We start from the raw sequence: 17,500 nt of genomic DNA on the forward strand, positions 1-17,500 counted from the left end.
GGACATTTTTTACTAATGATATGCCATCCTCACTCATCTGTAAAAGCATTCTGTTGCAACACAGAAGGGAATTTAAAACAAAATGTGGACCCAGTCACTTATTCAAAAAAGTGAATAATTAAGGTTGTACACATCATGTCCTTTTCTAAAAACTGACCCTTGGTTTGGAGTGAGTTTTCTGACCTAAGAAGCATAATATACTGGTATTTAATTGAAAAATTCTTGTTCTCAAGATGGCAGTGAAAAGCATCAAATTGGCTACAACCAATGTCATGTCCAACAAGCAACAATGGAATGTAATTTCTATAATAAATTAAAATTTGTTTTACTACACTCTGAAACATATTAATTTTACATGACAAAACCACTGAAACTTGTTTCAATTCCACGAAATGACTGATGTAATCCAATTCCATAGAAGGTCATAAAAATTATATATATGATATATGAGCTGAAATTGAAAGTTATTTTGCAACTCCAGACGCACAAGCAGATTTCTGTTTTCAAGTGTTATAATACTGCAGCCATTATTTTGTTCACTCTCACCCAGCTCGAATTAAGCTAGTGTACTGCTCGCAAGCTCAAAGACTCTTTGTAAGTACATGTGATCACTTATAGTTTTCTTTCTTTGATCAGGCAATCAGTGTATGTCAGGTCACCTTATTGATTACCGATGGGCATCAGTGGGTATTTAAATTGCCATGGAACTTGATAAATACAAAGTACAGCAGATATTTTCTCTTTTTAATAATGCACTCAAAACTACTTACAGTCCAATTGCAACTGGTCTGCCATACCTTGGTAAAGATATGTGGCATCTGTGACATTATGTAACTTGATGTGATCAAAATCTGTGGGGCTTTGCTCTACATACAGTAGTTAACATGTATCACTATGATTTTAAATTATCTTAATTTTGAGACTTCATACTTTTACATAACTTACTTCCACAATCCTTCTCTTGAATTCATAATATCACTGTACTGAACTTCTGGCAGGTTGTGCTTTTTTTGATTAGATAGAGAAAGCAATGTGAAAATCAACTATTTGCTGACAGCAAAACTGTGAGACACTGATCTCTTCAATATAAAAGGCACAAGGGTAATTTGGACATTATAATATTGAGCAAGTTGTTTCCTGCAGAAACACCATGGCAGGACATGATAGTGTGCTTTCTTGCTCTATTTAATGAACTGCATCTCGGAATTTACTGTGAGTTAGGAGACCTTTCTTCCACTTTCACTCAATTGAAGCATGAAAATGCAAGACATATTATGTAAAGTAAAGCACTCACAGTCACTGTAAGACGTAGGAAACTAAGTAGATAACATTTACATGAAATAAGATGAAAAATTTGACATGATTGAGTCTTGAGCATACATACAATCATCCCCTGTCCTGATCAGGGACTTTATAAATCAAATCAAAGCAGATGAATATGTCAAGTCCAAAATAATGCTGTTTTTTCTTTTTTTTAATGAAAGGGGAAAACGTCTTGAAGCAGTTTTTTCACCAGGCAAAAAACTCAACCTACAGCGGTACAAGACACCAAGACCTGGAATTGAACCTGGGACACAATACTCAAGGACAAGTTTTCATACCACTGCACTAAGCTTGAAGGGATGAAACTTGCTATAATGGCTCAGATTTTCCACTGGCATACGTACATTTCCTAAGTGTGGCTTTGTTAGTCTTTTTTTGTTTTGCAGTGTTCTTGCAGCTGCTGAGTAACAGTTCTCTCTAAGCCATTTTAACTGAATCCTTCCCTGATGGTCTCCTTCAAATTCTAGAGCCAACTGAGGATTCTCCTTGGCTTCTAAATAACGAACAAACACTCAGGGTCTTTAAATAACTGAGGAGAAAGTGCTGCCTTTTTAATTACATCTGCAAATGGTTAGACTCTCTAGTCTTCTCGGATAAGGACGATAAGCCGGAAGTCCTGTCTCACAACCCTTGTTCATTAACTCTGTGGGACGTTAAAGATCCCACACACTGTTCGAAAAGAGTAGGGGACAGTGTTCCCGGTGTTGTGGTCTGACCTTTCCAGCATGTGGTCGGCTTGGCAGGATTATCTTGAAGGGCTTGTGTGTGAATGAGACCACAATGGTGTATAACAGCCAGAAGTCAGGCTACTTAGCCAAGTGCTGGAGCCTCACTCAAGACTCAAGATGTATGACCCCACCGTACTGAGAATACTCACCAACAAAGGTTGGATTTGAGATTAAATATTGTTTTAGGCGTGGCCTAAAACGTTATTACTGCTAATTCATTAACACTAAGATTAGGATTCAGATTAAGACTGAGATTAGGAGCAATAACGTTTTAGGCCTAATTAGGCCTAATAGGAATTAACCAAATTAAAAATGTCAAACCAGTAATGGAATAACATTTTAGTATACCCAGTGGCAAACTCAAATTTATTTTTTACTTGTGTTATAATAATAGCAAAAAAGCTGCAAAAAACATTCCCAAGTTAAAGTTGGTATAGTACAGAGCCAGAGGTCTTGTTTCTGTAAATAACATGTCAGCCTTATGCAAAACTCTCATATTGGATATTTGAAGTCGCGAGCTTTCAAATTTGTAGTTAATTCAGTACATTCATTATTGGTATTATTAAATGCTTATTTCCTTAATATGCATCATCTTACCAGTACTAGACAGAGTTATGAAAGGCTATTTTAAGACTACAATAAACTTACCAAAAACAGAGATATCTAATATTTTTACAGCATCTGGAAGAGATGCAATGTCAAAAGTTCTCTGGCCACTATGTCCTTGCTTACAATTTTCACACTGACAAGAAAACCGCAACCAGCTACTATGAAACCTAAAAGGAACCAAGTTTAAAATGAACAAGATGCACACAACTCCCTATTAACATAGTTTTACACAAAATTTTCGAAAATTGGGGAAAACAGAACATGTACAAGTGCAAACCAGAAAAAACTGTCTAGTAATCCCTAATTCAAGTAAAGCTATGATCTTCGCAGTTATGAACGCAATTTTTACAATTGCGTAGAGAAGCCTGAAAAATTCAGGAATTCAACGGGGTTTTGAACCCGTGACCTTGCAAAATCCTGAATTTTTCAGGCTTCTCTACACAATAATTGTAAAAATTGCGTTCATAACTGCGAAGATCATAGCTTTACTTGATTTCAAATCCGCAGTTCATATATGATTCATTTCATGTACCATTTCATCATTGATTCTTTCCACCCGGGACCATTAGAACCCAGAAATGACCAGCTCCCAACGTCAGTGGCTTCATAGCTCAGTTGGTTAGAGCGTCGCACCGGAATCGCGAGGTCATAACTGCGAAGATCATAGCTTTACTTGATTTCATATCCGCAGTTCATATATGATTCATTTCATATACCATTTCATCATTAATCCCTAATTCGTTAAAATAATTTTACTTAGGGTGTCCTAGTAGAGTTAACGGGGCTACTGTTTTGATGATAAACTTCTTAAATCCTATAGCTATTACAAAATGTCATGCTTTTGAGTCACACATATGTAAAACTGACTGAAAAGAATAATTATTATTATTATTATATACCTATTCTCAACAAATCTGGAATTGCTGCAAATTTCTAGATGAAATTTGATATCATTGTTTTGTGCAAAACTGGTTCAAAAAGATATATAGGTCCCCTCAAAAACTGTTCCCTTTATCAGCTCTTTCAGTCTTGAGAGTAAGACTTCCGGAATTTACTCAGTCTAATGCCTGTTGTTAATCAGGGCCTCTTCAGGGATGATTTATGGGTTAAGGCTAAATAATTATTGGATATGTCAGTTTAAAAATCTTGCCAAGTGTGGTTAGCTAGCTATGAACGGCAAGTAGGACTAGCTGTTTTACTTAAAGTAAAATTACAGACAAGTGTCTGCTGAAGTTGATAAAGTAGTTCATACATTTTCATTTCCCTTTCTCTGTTACATTGAGTGCAAGACAATATAAAAATAAACAAGCTATAATAAAATCATAATCATAAACTTCCCTAAGTACTCTATTAGTAGAGCTTTCAGGCCTTCTGACATTACGCGATGGTGCGATTTCGCACAATCGACCTCAAATCGCATCTGATCGCACAATTCACAAAAAATCGCACAATTCACAATAGAATGCACAAAAATCATAAAAATAATAAAACATAAATCAACAAGTTTCTTAGGAGTTACTGCATAAATACGCCATTTTAAAGATGATTTACCTTGGAAAGCGGCTAAAAAGCCTTTGTTACCTTCAATTTCGTAAATATGAGAAGTTCAAGGCGTTATTTTGCATGTGGGGGGCCTGGTATGAGTCTCATTCTTAAAGAGTCGCCAATTGGTGTAACACAAACATGCCCTTTGTTCAGATTAGCAAATCTGTTCAGAAATAATTAAAATACTGCACACAAAAACAAAGTGTAAGAAGCTAGTCGTAGCATACAGGAATATTAATAATTATTGATCATTCATTTGGCATGTTAGCTGTGTCCTTTCAACTTTTAACATGGTGCACCAATAGAGCAGAAGACCTCATTTTTTTTACTAAGTTGTCCCAACTAATGTCGATCAAGATTCATAATGTTCCCTTATGATCAAAATGTCTTTAGCCTTAGGGCAGTAAAAACTTGCTTTTTTTATTCTGAAACCTTGAAAAACAAGCTTAAAATTGCTCAGGAAAAAATCTCATAATTTACAATATTTATCGCATAATTGGCCTTTCTAATCGCATAATCTGCCCTGAAAATTTCGCACAGTTTGCAATTTTTCATTGCACCCTATCAGAAGGCCTGATTTTTGCTCTGTGGAGATACCCTGCCTAGTGGCAAAAGTTTATAAATAAATAAATAAATAAATATAAATGTGTATAAAAATTTGTTCCCTTTAATTAGTTAAGCTATTATGCAGATATTATAATGCTGCTAAATAACTCCAACATTTGACAAAAGCAACCAACTAATATTTTCATTAACCTTTAACTCCCCAGCCAGCTTGAACCGGCCATACTCCGTCTAACGCCAGACGATTTTACTCGTCAATGGGGAACCCCTGGGAGTCAATGGGTATTTAGGTCAAGTTAAAAAATGAATGTTTATGCATAAGTTACATACTTTGATCTGTGACCATCTTTCCATTCTATCTCTATGCTGGTACCAAGCACATGGGCCTTAATTTCAGTTACACTGTATGCTGACTGCAATAAACAATATTTAAATTAAACTATATTACATACTGCACTAAAATCACATGTGGGCTAATGGCTCTCTCCCATTCCCTCCTTTTTGATTTTACTCGGTCGAAAATGGTTGGCAAACTATGTTTAAAGTGCTACTATGACAAAAAAATCAATCTTCTTTTTCTTTGGATTTTATAACTACGTTAACTAAACACTAAGTGACCCAAATCTTAAGCCTTGATTTAAAAAAGACACCTGTTTATTTGTTATTTGTTGTGACTCAACGAAAGAATTTTCAAGCGAAGACTGGTTTTACTGATCAGTTTGATGTCAAGTTCTCTGGGATCATTTAATAACAGTTTCATTGAAACAATAAAGACCATTCTTAAGTCTTCTAGAACTGCCACCCTTTCTCAATTTCTTAAATGGTGAGACATAAAAACCCCACACATCAATGTTCCAGGAATTCCAAAACTCAGAGCAATTGATTAACATTCTGATAATTATTATTTACTTGAATCTCGCTAACTTCATCAGTGAATTTAACTGATCAGTCAAGATCATGTGACTTAGTTGTCCTGTAGTTCCACAGGGTAAAACTAATCAGTTCACTTTAAGAGATTCAAATTAATTATTTATAATACATATCTTAAAGCTATTTGCTCTGAGTTTTGGAAAAGCTATAACAGTGACCCATTTACACCTAAAGCTCTCCTAATCACAACGTGAAATCATCTGGCGTTAGACAGAGTAAAACCTATATATGTCACTCTCAGGTGGGTAAAGTCTCCCTCCTGGGAGTCAATGGGTTTATTGCTGTACCAGTGCAGGAAAATAATATTTTCACCAACCCCAACAATGTAATGTTCACGAAAAGAAGGGCTGTAGTTCCCAGACTGATGGTCTGTCCTTTGTGGTGCATTATGATAAGCATGTTAAATAAGAATTGCCAGCTACGTGAACGTTCACCAAGATTCAAGAGTCAGATAATCCCTGACAGAGTGACCTCACCCACCTCCATTCTCCTTCTCAGGCTGAAAGCCTTGTACATACATGTTCTTGGAAGTAAGCCACTCCGTCCAAACAACAGGTTTTTTCCTTGTTTGACACAAGAGTTCATCATTACAAACTACAATACTGTAATTATTATTGATCAAAAGAGCACCCTCTCTTGCAAAAGCATTCCTCTTTGATTAAGCTACCTGTTAAAATAAGAAATATTTTAAAAATGAGATGCTCTTGAAATAAAGGCTTCCTTCTTTGCTGAAACACCTTCCCTTTATTGCTTTCAGAGCTAAGAGTTTTAAAATAGGCAAGTTTTCTACTTTCCCTCGGGAAAAAATATGCTTCCTGTGCTATACCAGGGGCTGCAGAGAGGGAGGGGCTGGGGGGTAGTCCCCCCACTTTTTTCCTAAACCCCTCACCCCTCCCCTCACACTTCTCTGGTCCATATAAAAATGTAGCCCACCCCCACTTTCAAATGCACTCCGTGGCCCCTGTAGACCCAGAAATCACAAGACCAGGGGATGCCGACTGGGGCAGCCCTTTGGGAATGATGACAACTATTCTCCTCAATTGGTTGGTGTGGATTTTATTTGGGCAGGTACAAAACACAGGTCTCAGGTCACAGGTCTTGTTCACAGGTCTCTCTGTTTTACCACTACATACACAACCTAAACATTCTAAACATTCATTAAGGCAGTATGTTTTCGATGCGGTTACGCCTTCTGTTTACACGACACCGACCGAGAACATTGGCCAAACCAGGTCAATTTAAAATGATGAGGTTTTATCTATCATGTAACCAGCGAAACCGCATCGATTTGAATGCGGTTAGTATTTTGGCGCGAGATTTTGCACTGCTCGATTCAAAATGGTGAATTTAGCACGTAGCGTAGCGATTGCTTATACCATCACGACTTTGATTTTCTGGCGAAAACGATTCCGTGTGAACACTTCCAAACCGCATCGATTTTGACACGGTTTCGAAGTAAACCACAGGCTCCCTAAGCTGAAAATACGTGGTGTATGCGACAGTTTGTGTATATAGAGAATTGTATGGGAAAATCACCAGTTTCCTACCTCAAATGTGTGACGAACGTGTCTCTTTTGCCGAGTTTAGAGCCATTCTGACGCTGTTTAGTGACCACTCCATCCATCGCTGGCCAGACCTCACTCCACAAATCGTTTTCTCCTCAACAGGAAAAGTCCCGAATTGCAATAAAAACAACAGTTCTATAAAGCCCAATAAATTTCACTCCAAATACGTGTGTTTCGGCGGCCGAAAGACTCGTGACGAACGAAAACTTTGCCTTAAAATTCACCTCTTCGGCTTTCCTCAGAGGCTTGTGACCGGGCTGGCGACAACGGAAACTCGCAAGATGGTTTCAGCCTCAACTCTGATTGGTCCATTTGAATTTGACCGCGCGCTGGCAACACGACCGTTGTTGACTGCCCGGTCAGATTTTCCTTACAATACACAAATTGTCGCATACACCACGTATTTTCAGTTTGGGGAGCCTGTGAGTAAACTTAATGAAACCATGTTCGTGCAAACACTGCCCAAAGCTAACCTTGGGCCTAAAATCTTGTTTAGGTCTAATTTGGCCAAAGGTTAGCTTTAATGATTGTTAAGGTTTGTTTCTGTATTTGAAAATCAGAGACCTGTGACCGAGGCCCGTGACCTGAGACTTGTGTTTAGTACGTGCCGATTTTAAATGGAATGTTCCTTCCCCCCTCACCCTGCCATCAGGAGCGGAATTGCATCAAATACATTTGTCCTTTAAAAGAAATAACGCCTGAACCGAAAACTGTATTTCGAAGACCCTGAAAAGATCAAATTCTGCTTCATTGCAAGCAAGTTTAAAATGTCTTCCGAATAAATTCAGATCCAGTCATGCTTATTTTGCGGGATTTCGCGAATCGCGCTTATGACTTTAGCGCTCTAAACTAAATTTAAAAAAAACCCTTTGGTACACTACGCAATTTCGGAGTTCTTGAACATAACTGAAGCCTTAACGACTGAACAGAAAACAGGAGCTTTACTTCAACTTACCTGAATTACTGCGTGCATTAACAGTTAAACGTAAAAGAAACTGCACAGGTACCCCAGTGATTTATGTGTAGGAATACGTGAAGAGGACTATGGGCCAATGTAGTTAAGAGTGCAGCCGCCCGTGGATGGATTTCATTACCAAGAAACATTCGCGATACGCCTACTCATTCAATTATTTTCTAAATCTCGATGTAAATTTGCATATTTGTAGTGTCCGTCATTCTTAATATCTCGTTTTGTGATGTGATCCTATATATATATATTTTGTATTTATCTTAATATCTATACATTTTGTTTACAATAATGATTACTATTTTTACTGATCACCGGTTTATACCAGCAAATCTTTTGGTTTTGCTGATCGGTCTTTTCAGTCTAAATAAAGATAGTAGTAGTAGTAGTAATAATAATAGTAGTAGTAGTAGTAGTAGCCTTTTTCGTGAGACGGACCTCACTCTTCAGGAGTTTATTATGGCTGGTATCACTGCGTTTACATAGATATTTAATAAGTTATTGGCTTCCACGCTGTAATGCTTTTCCCCTGGGCCTGCACGACGATACTAATTCATTCCTTTTGTTCAGTGTACAGCGATGCGGTTCGCAGATTATGATGTATTTCTCGGTCAGGCAAAGTCTTTCACAAGCATGCAATACTTGTAGATGTTTTCTTCATAAAGCAATATATAAAACACAAATGAGGACAAGACACGTTTATAAAGAACACCTATGCTAAATACCCTGCCTCGATTGCTTTGCATGCCATTAAATAAGGACAACATCAGTGATGGTAGATATATGAAAGTCATATATTCGAACCACGGATATGCATCAACTTTCCAAGCAAAAGTTCGTTGCAGTGTTAATGCAAAAGATATTTCGCTTTGAAAGCGGATAAGGATAGCTTCTATCGTATTCTGACTCGTTCTTTAGAGAACGGTGCGTTATCCATCAAAGGTAGCAGAGAACCTTGTTCCTTGGTATTTAACAGTTACCAATTTTAGTGTTTCAAATGATGGCGTCAGTGCACGCTTTCCAGTGCACTCGTTGATCTGAAAATGGCGAAAACGTAGCACGCATGGCTGACGCATGCCGCAAACGGCAAAAAGTGGCGAAAACGTGGTACGCATGGCTGACGCATAACGCAAACGGTCTTGCTTTCAACGGTAATTTTGCCGGTGTTGCACAAATCGCGCTCCACACTGTTACAAAAGCGACGGCACTACAGAAAAATGAGAGATGTCACAAGAACAAATTAAAGGTGCGTATACGATGGCCAAGCTTTGTCTCCAGCAGTTTTTCAGTTAGTCAGTGACTACAGGACTTCTCTTTCATTTGGTAAGTAAGTTGAGGATTAGCAGCCTTTCTTCATGTCTTATACTCGCCTTTTTATTAAATAATATGTACCACCATAGATGCTCCTTTAAAACGAGGGCTAAATATTGTTTAGAAAACATTGTTGCATTGAAATTATGTCCGGCTAAAATAATTCCTTGCTCGGGCACACATGCGGCAGTTGTCGCGGGCGTGGAAACAAAAAAGCAGAAATGTTTCTGAAGATTTTCCGAATCGTTTTGCTTCCTTGTGAAATTACTCTTTGTTTGCCCGTTCTAAGGAAACAATCTTTCCGCAAATGAATGTTACAGAGAATGAATGAATGAATGAATGAATGAATGTTGCAGAGACCATATAAAAAGATGTAAGGTAATCTTACTTAGCTCGATTTTGACTACAAAGAAGTTCCCGAGGAGAACCTTGAATCGGTGAAAACGGAAAAAACACCAGTATCTGCATTTGTGGACCCCAGCCCCTCCCCACCCGCCTGCCCCGACGAAAAAGGCCAGGCCAAGATGTGCGATGCAACGGTCTGAAATAAAACCATTTTGCGTTCATTCGCGTTCTTGAAAAACTTGCAAGTTAGTGGATTACTGTTAGCTCGCTCGATTGTTTGTTGCCTTAAAATCGTCAGAAAGATAAAACTGTCTTAGGACGCCGCTTCCATTAGACAGAACTGAGCAGACAGACCGGGCCTTCAAATTAACAAACTTCGAGGGTGATATATACTCCTCCAGAAGAATGCGAGGGATTATCACGCAAGTGTTTCTTCAAATTGTTGCATTTCCTTTGCAAGCTGTTACTGACGGGTCTGGACAGCCAGTTTTGACAAAAGGGAAATCGCCCTTAGTCATGGCAGGTTGCGCGGTGAAGGATATGACTTCGGAGATACTATGTAACAATCTTGTAGCCTACGAGAAAGCTCTCCATTAAGGCGGCCAAATACGAGACACAAAAAACCCTGAACTTGGCGCATCAACATTGTTTTGTTGCAAGTTTGGGTCGATGTTTCCCGTTTATCACCTTGCGTGATCATCTTGTCGCGCAACTAAAACATTTGTTGGGGGTTGAAGAAAGTTGTTGCGAAAAGTAGAGCGTGGGTCTACTCTGAGCAACAAATTTTGGCTTTGTTGCTCGTTTTTGATCAAGCTCACTACTTGTCGCTCAACAAATGTGCTTGTGTACTTGCAAATCAACCAATCAGCGCGCTGCATTTCTTCAACCCGCAACAAATGTTTTTGTTGCGGTTCAAGTTGATCATGCAAGGTGAAAAACGCGAAACATCGACCAAAACTTGCAACAAAACAATGTTGCGCGACAAGTTGAGGGTTTTTGTATCTCGTATTTCGCCGCCTTTAGGGTCTCGCGCGACATATTCGAGTGCGATCGTTGGATCGCGTGCGGCTAAACCTCTCGCGACTCGCTTCGCTAGCCTCACGCGATCCACCGCTCGCGCCCGAACATCTCGCGCGAAACCCTAATATAGAGCTTGCTCGAAGGCTAAGCATCTTGACAATGTAGCATCGTCAGGTCTTAGGCGATTGGTTAGCGATATATCCAAACTGCATTTTTATTTTGTTCAGTTGTATTTCAAAAAGTTTGTGTATCGCCTTGCCGATGAAAGTAGTCTGTGCCCTGGGCCATTATGTACTCAATAGTGAAAGGAAATAGCCTACACTTCTGTAAGCCTACAACTCTTGGGGGAAACCCCTTTTTCCAGTTATTATGCCGACATACATCTGGAATAGACAGTCGTAAAAACAGTACAACTTTCTTTACTTTACCAACACGTATGTACCAACTACATCTACATTTATCTTTATTATCCTTAAAACCTCACGTATCACAAGGATGTAAATAAATAATAATTATTATGAATGATAAATATACAAAAACCAATAATAATATTGCAATAGTCATTTAGTCCAGCATTCAACCCTTGCCGAGGCAGCCACATATACATCAGTAATAATAATAGTAAGATCTAATTCGAAAACATATTTACAATATATACTCAGCTAATTAGTTAACGCAGTCCACTAATTCTTGGGTGATCTAATGCTAATATTCTAAATTTATCGGAAGAAGGGGCTTGAACAATCTCCTCCGGGAGAGAATTCCCGTCTTTCACTGTTCTTGAAAAGAAACTGTTAATATGGAGAAGCTAGGAAAAGGAAAGGAACTTTATTCAAGTGTCTAGTCAGTGTTTTCTGTAAACTGAAATCAACAAATTAACGCAAATCAAGTCAAATGTTAATTTTGGGGGAGAGGGGAGAAGCGGTGCCCTCCCCGGCACCAGCTACGCAGGCTATCGCCACTGCGCGATCCCTCGGCACCCAAAGGACCAGTTGACATAGATGTGTTGACATCTGAATAAATGACTTAGTATGTTGGTTCTTTGTGGTCCTGATTGGTCGTTGTAGATCATTCGGCAGTGGAATGGCCTATCTGATCGGAACTGCTTTATAAAAGACATTCAGCCGGTTGGCGGTTCTTCTGGTTTCTAGGCTATACCATCCAAGTTGTTTCATAAGACCAGTCACACTTTTGTTCAGTATCTATCATAACATTTGTGAGCACAGCCAGCAGCTCTGTGTTTCAAGGCTTCAATTTACATGATGTTGGTCTTAGAAGGCTGCAGAGGCATTCTCGAGCTGTGGTCGAACGAGTGATGTGTACACCATAGATTTAACATATCTAAGGAACGCCTAGAGGTTGCGTCTGAATAAATTTAGTTGGTTTATCATATCAATATGTTTGTTCCAACTCAGGTTATTTGACTGATAACTGCACACCTAGGTACGGGTGATCAGACATTGGTTTCAGCATTGTTCCAGAGATATATATTATAACTGATGAGGCCCAAAAGGCCGAAACAGCTGTCCATAGACCTTATTTATAAATGGCGGTCACATTTATAATTCTTTTGTCCACGTGCAAATTAGCCTACCAAGCCTCATTTTAGAGCAAGAATTCTTTTCAATTCATTGTAGGGTATCGAGGCTTGGTAGGCTAATTTGCCCTTCGACAAAAGAATTATAAATTGACCGCCAATTATGAATAAGGTCTATTCTGCTATTGACCTGGTGAAATGGTTGTGCGCATGCGTGATGTGTTGGCCACACCGGGTTGGTGTTAGCGTGTGTCACCTCGCTTTTTCTTGTTATTATAATTGTATTCTGTCAAGGAATGAAGTCTGGCAATCCGTAGAATGTAACACTTATATGGATTAAGGACATTTGCTAGACTTTTGTACATTTCACTAAATGGTCCAAATCCGCGTAGACCAATTATTCATAAATGGTAGCCAATAAATTTTTCTTTTGTCTTTGTGCTAATCATCTTCACTAGCCTCACTTTGGAGCAAAAGTTCTTTGGAATTTTGTCCGTGCTAACGAGGCTAGTGACAATGATTAGCATGACTCGGACAAAAGACTAATTTCTTGGCCACCATTTATGAATACGGTCTATCCTGCTGTACCGTCGAAACAGTCATGTTTGGTAAATTAAAGAAAGTTGTAGTGTTTCTACCACTGTCCATTTTGCTGCTGCTATCTATATCTGGAATAATTGTTTTATTAAATTCTCAACCTTTTGTTTTGCTAAAAAAAAAGTGATGTGACTTCCGAGCGCCCAAAATCTTATGCTGAGCGACATTTGCCTCATTCATTTCCATATCAGGTATAATGGCTGGTAAACGATATCCAGTGAACCAATGCGAAAGCTTAATTGCACAATCCGAGGTTGAGGTTGAAAATTTAATAAAGTGAAATAAAATTGTCACAAATGAATGAGTCCGAAGATTGAGGAGGAATTATCTGGCTGGTTTATTTGTCTATAACACGTGCGACCTTTCATCTGACCAAGGGCCCGTTTCTCAAAAGTCTCGAAAACTTTTCGGGCCCGAAAAGCCATTTGTGAAACTGTCAACCGCTTGTTCTGGAAACGGCCGATCTTTTAACATGATTCAAGGTTTGTGACACCCGAAAACGGCCCCTAAAGTTTCGGGACTTTTGAGAAACGGGCCCCTGGTTCGCAGCACTATCCACTGGATAACTCAATTGGTTTTGCTAGTGTTTGTCCGCTGAATAGCGATTTCAAATGATTTATCCGGTGAAGAGCGTTATCCACCTTTGAACAACCGAGGCCAGTGCTTTAAGCCCGCCCTTTCAGTTCTCTCTTGTCTAGGAGTTGGCAGTATTTTGCTCCTTTCTCGTTTAATTTATAGCCTTTTGGTTTCCCATTGTGTTGTGCATTTTTTTCTGAAAGACTTACAGGAAATTGTATCAACGAGGAAAACAAACCAAAGTGCAAGAAACGAAAACGGTCCAAGAGAAGTCGCAAACACAGTCTTGTAAGTTAAGAATTTAATAAAACCGTGACCATACTTTTGAGCAGAAGCTGACTACAGCTTGTATCAATTCATTATTTCTTTAATTATGATAATTTTTTTGCAACATTAGAACCGGCTAAACTGGGAAGCACGAGCCCGCTCTGATGTTAAACTGATGTGGCAGATTTCGGTAAGAACGTTATCTTTAGCCGACAAAGCTTTCCCTGGCTTCTCTTTTCAAAGTTCCTCATCCAAAGCTAAACATGCTTTCAAAGTTCTTGATCCATGCTGCTTGCTTGATAGGTGGTAACGAACTTCGTGCTTCGTTATAAGGCATGTGTAAAACGAAAAGATTGGTAAAGTTTGGTAAATTGTAAAGTACACATAGCTTTCAAGCTAGTTCAAGTCAAAGGCACTCCATTTGAATAGCCTGAAAGGAACAATTCAAACTTAAAGGCGATTGGCAGTTTGCAATACAAAGCGTGATAGAGTTGAAATACTAGCCGTCGGAAAGATTGAGCTAAAGTGATGCTCGCACTTGTCAACGGGATTCGAACTCATGACCTCGGCGATGCCCGGTGCAATGCTCTACCAACACAGTCAACAGAGCAGTTTGAAGCCACACGTTTGGGACAGTTGGAAGTAGGTCAATTTTTCTTGGTTCTTTAAAGTGCTACCATGATCAAAAAATCGCTTCCTTTTTTTCTTCATGCAAATTTTGAAAGTGTGATTGCTTAACACCTGACTGGCAAGATTTTCAGCTTTGATTTTTATTCAAAGGTTGTTTGCTTTGAGTTAAGTTTTGGATTTCACGGTCCTCTAATACCCACGGTCCAAACTGACCGATTCGACCTCAAAGGGTTGGCTCTAGGGAAAAGTGACGTCATTTACTCACTCGCTGGAAGCCCGAAAATCAGCTGCGTAAACATGCATTGCATTCTAAAACTATTGAGTCTTTAACGTCATTTTTTCCTCGATCCTCGATTCAGCTCTCGCAAGATTTTAAAGTTAGTAATGGCGGGCCATTACATAGGAAAATTCCAGTTAAAATAAATATGTATATTTTTTAAATAAAGGCTTAAAACTTGGGTCATTTACTGTTTGGTTAACATAGTTTTGAAATCCAAAGAAAAATAAAAAAATTGATTTTTTTATATTTGTGGCACTTCAAGGAGAACACATGAGCGCAACAAATTGACCCCCTCCCACCGGCGGTGTGGCTTCATAGCTCCGTTGGCGAAGCATTGCACCGGCATTGTTTGGAGGTCAGGGGTTCGAATCCCGTTGAAGTTGTCTGAATCTTTCATTGGCTTGTGTCTATATGAGACAATTGCTTAAGCCTAGTTTCCACTAGCGACATAACGATCATAATCAGAATCCTAAGCACGAACATAACGCTGTTATGGCGCTCATGTCTTAGTGGGAACGTCCAGAAACGACCATTTTCTTATGATTATGATTATGGCTTTGACTATGACTATGTCGCTTTTCTTTGCAGTGGGAACGCGAAAATCATAACGACATAATGAGAAACATAATGACGCAACGGGGTCATTGTGTTTTGGCCAATTAAAGTCTAGGACCAGTACTTTCGGGTCGGTTCATTTTCAAGATGGCGGCCGGCTTCGAGGAAAAGGTTTACGTTTTTAGAGCGGCCGTCCGCACTACAACATAAGAAGCTTATGTTTATGATTATGATTATGATTATGCTTATGATCCTTATGTCGCCAGTGGGAACTAAGCTTTAACGTTACGGTAGACCTTCACGGGCGAAATTTTGCGATTTTTTTTCTTATCTCATAATAATCAATACTACTTTAACTGCATTTCCCCCCCAAAAAAAATATTCCAAAATATTAAACAAAACGCGAGTAATGAACGAAAACGTATTTTCGATGGATCTTTCTCAGTCAGCAAAGGCAGGAAAAGCAATCTCGTCCCCAGGGCGCTTTTCCTGGGAATTTGTGTACCACCCAAAGCCAGGGAAGAGCACCCTGGGGACGAGGTTGCAGGAAAAGCAGCCAATTAGAAACTGTCGTCGAATTTTTTCACACATTGTCGTCGGTTTACTCCCTGGGAATGACTTTTTCATGGGAAAGGATAAAGGAGAAAAGAAGAAATAATAATAAAAATAATAATAAAAAGAAGAAATAATAATAACATTTTTGCGGTTCGGCCCAAGGGACTCTGCAGGGCATCTCTTGTGTTTCCATTGGCTGTTGTTATCTGTGGTTTTGCGTGTTGACTTGTGATGGATCAAAGGGCGTGAAAAGTTTGTAAAACTTTGGAAGCGAAAAAATACCTAGTCCGTTTTTACGCAAGTGTATCCTCTTTAAGCGAATTGATAGTGTATGAAAATTCAACGGATTGTCTTGAAATTGGGCCAACCTAGATGGTACACTGCGAGGGATTTCCGTTTTTTAAAACTGAACTCCCACAATGGTCTTCGACGTAAAGCTTATCGGTCAATTTTCGATACGCATATTTGACACAAAATTTTCTAAGCAACCAATCAGAATATCAAAAAGAAGCCTCACACGGCATTGAGGATAAACGCCAAGTATGAATGACATTATCCACAAGGCTTCCCTTTGCATTAAAATTCGATACTCGATAAATTCGATCAGAGGGATATCGGTCGCTCAAGGTTCTTGGACCTAGCTCTTCTTTCGATTAGATAAAGTGAAAAAGAAAAATATTTCCCGGAAAGTGCATTTCATAACATTTCGATAGATGTATAGTTTATAGCTGTTGCGCCTAACAAAGTACGCTAAAAAAAGGGACCTTAAGATCTACGACGGCGACGTCGACGAAAACGTCACCTCAAAATAGAACTTCGCTCTAATAAAAGTCTTTCGCGATTATTCCATCTCGTTCACTTCGTACAATGTGGGCGAAGTATCCTAAAAATAAATTGGTACGAGCGGTTTCAGACTGAAAATAGAGAATGAAAGATTCTCTGTTGCATGCTAACGTTGTCGTCAAAACCTAAAATTTAGTGATTTCACGTCGTCGTCACGCAGAGAACCGCAAAAATATGAGCTAAAATCCGTGCTGCACGTGCAGCACGATTATTTATGCTCCTTTAACCAATGATATCATTATTTTGTGGCGTTTTGGTTGACGTCGTCGTCATAGATCTTAAGCTCCCTAAAGTTTCGTAAAGGACACCCGTGAAGGTCTACCGTGTCGTGATAAGTGCGAGCGTCGCTTTCAATCTTTCTGCTCTAACCCGCACTTCAAATAAACATTTCTTTCCTACAGAGTTGAAATATTGAAAGAAAAACCAGTCACCGGACCACGCCGGCTCCTAAATGGGGAGTTTAAGCGCACGCGTTTTTGAGACGCAACCGGAAGTGAGTTGTTTTCCCTTTGAACTTGTCTTCACAAAACCACATTTACATTGCTAAGTATCTTTTCTCCATTAGAAATGATTAGTAGAAACATTTGGGAGACACCACTGTCCTGGCTCGCGAAATCTTCTCTTCCGGTTGCCGTCTGCGTCTCAAAAACGCGCGTGCAGCGCGCGTGCTTAAATAAGCGACCTCGTTCTCAGGGCTTTTTCGCCCTGCCTTCATATCATTCCTTGTCGGGCTATAGTCATTATAGTGAAATC

General features: G+C 39.2%; 2 protein-coding genes across 3 annotated transcripts in view; one reads left to right on the forward strand and one right to left on the reverse strand.

Moving 5' to 3' along the window:
- The window catches only part of LOC138053167 (gamma-butyrobetaine dioxygenase-like), a 19,154-nt gene extending 10,847 nt beyond the window's left edge, over positions 1 to 8,307 (reverse strand). The window contains exons 1-7 of the mRNA XM_068899835.1: positions 8,220 to 8,307; positions 6,180 to 6,366; positions 5,100 to 5,182; positions 2,700 to 2,827; positions 1,668 to 1,816; positions 946 to 1,004; positions 1 to 50 (exon numbers count right to left, since the gene is read on the reverse strand). The exon at positions 1 to 50 is cut by the window's left edge and continues 29 nt beyond it. Of these exons, the coding sequence (XP_068755936.1) occupies positions 1 to 50; positions 946 to 1,004; positions 1,668 to 1,816; positions 2,700 to 2,827; positions 5,100 to 5,182; positions 6,180 to 6,287 (577 nt within the window). The 5' untranslated portion in view covers positions 6,288 to 6,366; positions 8,220 to 8,307. The remainder of the gene's footprint in view (positions 51 to 945; positions 1,005 to 1,667; positions 1,817 to 2,699; positions 2,828 to 5,099; positions 5,183 to 6,179; positions 6,367 to 8,219) is intronic.
- A 1,136-nt stretch (positions 8,308 to 9,443) lies between these two features.
- The window catches only part of LOC138040400 (uncharacterized), a 9,053-nt gene continuing 996 nt past the window's right edge, over positions 9,444 to 17,500 (forward strand). Inside the window, exons 1-3 of one of the 2 annotated variants that reach the window (XM_068886138.1) lie at positions 9,444 to 9,477; positions 13,829 to 13,905; positions 14,015 to 14,074. In XM_068886138.1, coding sequence (XP_068742239.1) covers positions 9,456 to 9,477; positions 13,829 to 13,905; positions 14,015 to 14,074 — 159 coding nt within the window. In that variant the 5' untranslated portion in view covers positions 9,444 to 9,455. Of the gene's footprint in view, positions 9,478 to 13,828; positions 13,906 to 14,014; positions 14,075 to 14,281; positions 14,527 to 17,500 lie in introns of those variants that run through there. The other variant, XM_068886142.1, reaches the window with a different exon arrangement.

Source organism: Montipora capricornis, chromosome 1, assembly GCF_036669925.1.
Source record: "Montipora capricornis isolate CH-2021 chromosome 1, ASM3666992v2, whole genome shotgun sequence".
NCBI classification, from domain to species: domain Eukaryota; kingdom Metazoa; phylum Cnidaria; class Anthozoa; order Scleractinia; family Acroporidae; genus Montipora; species Montipora capricornis.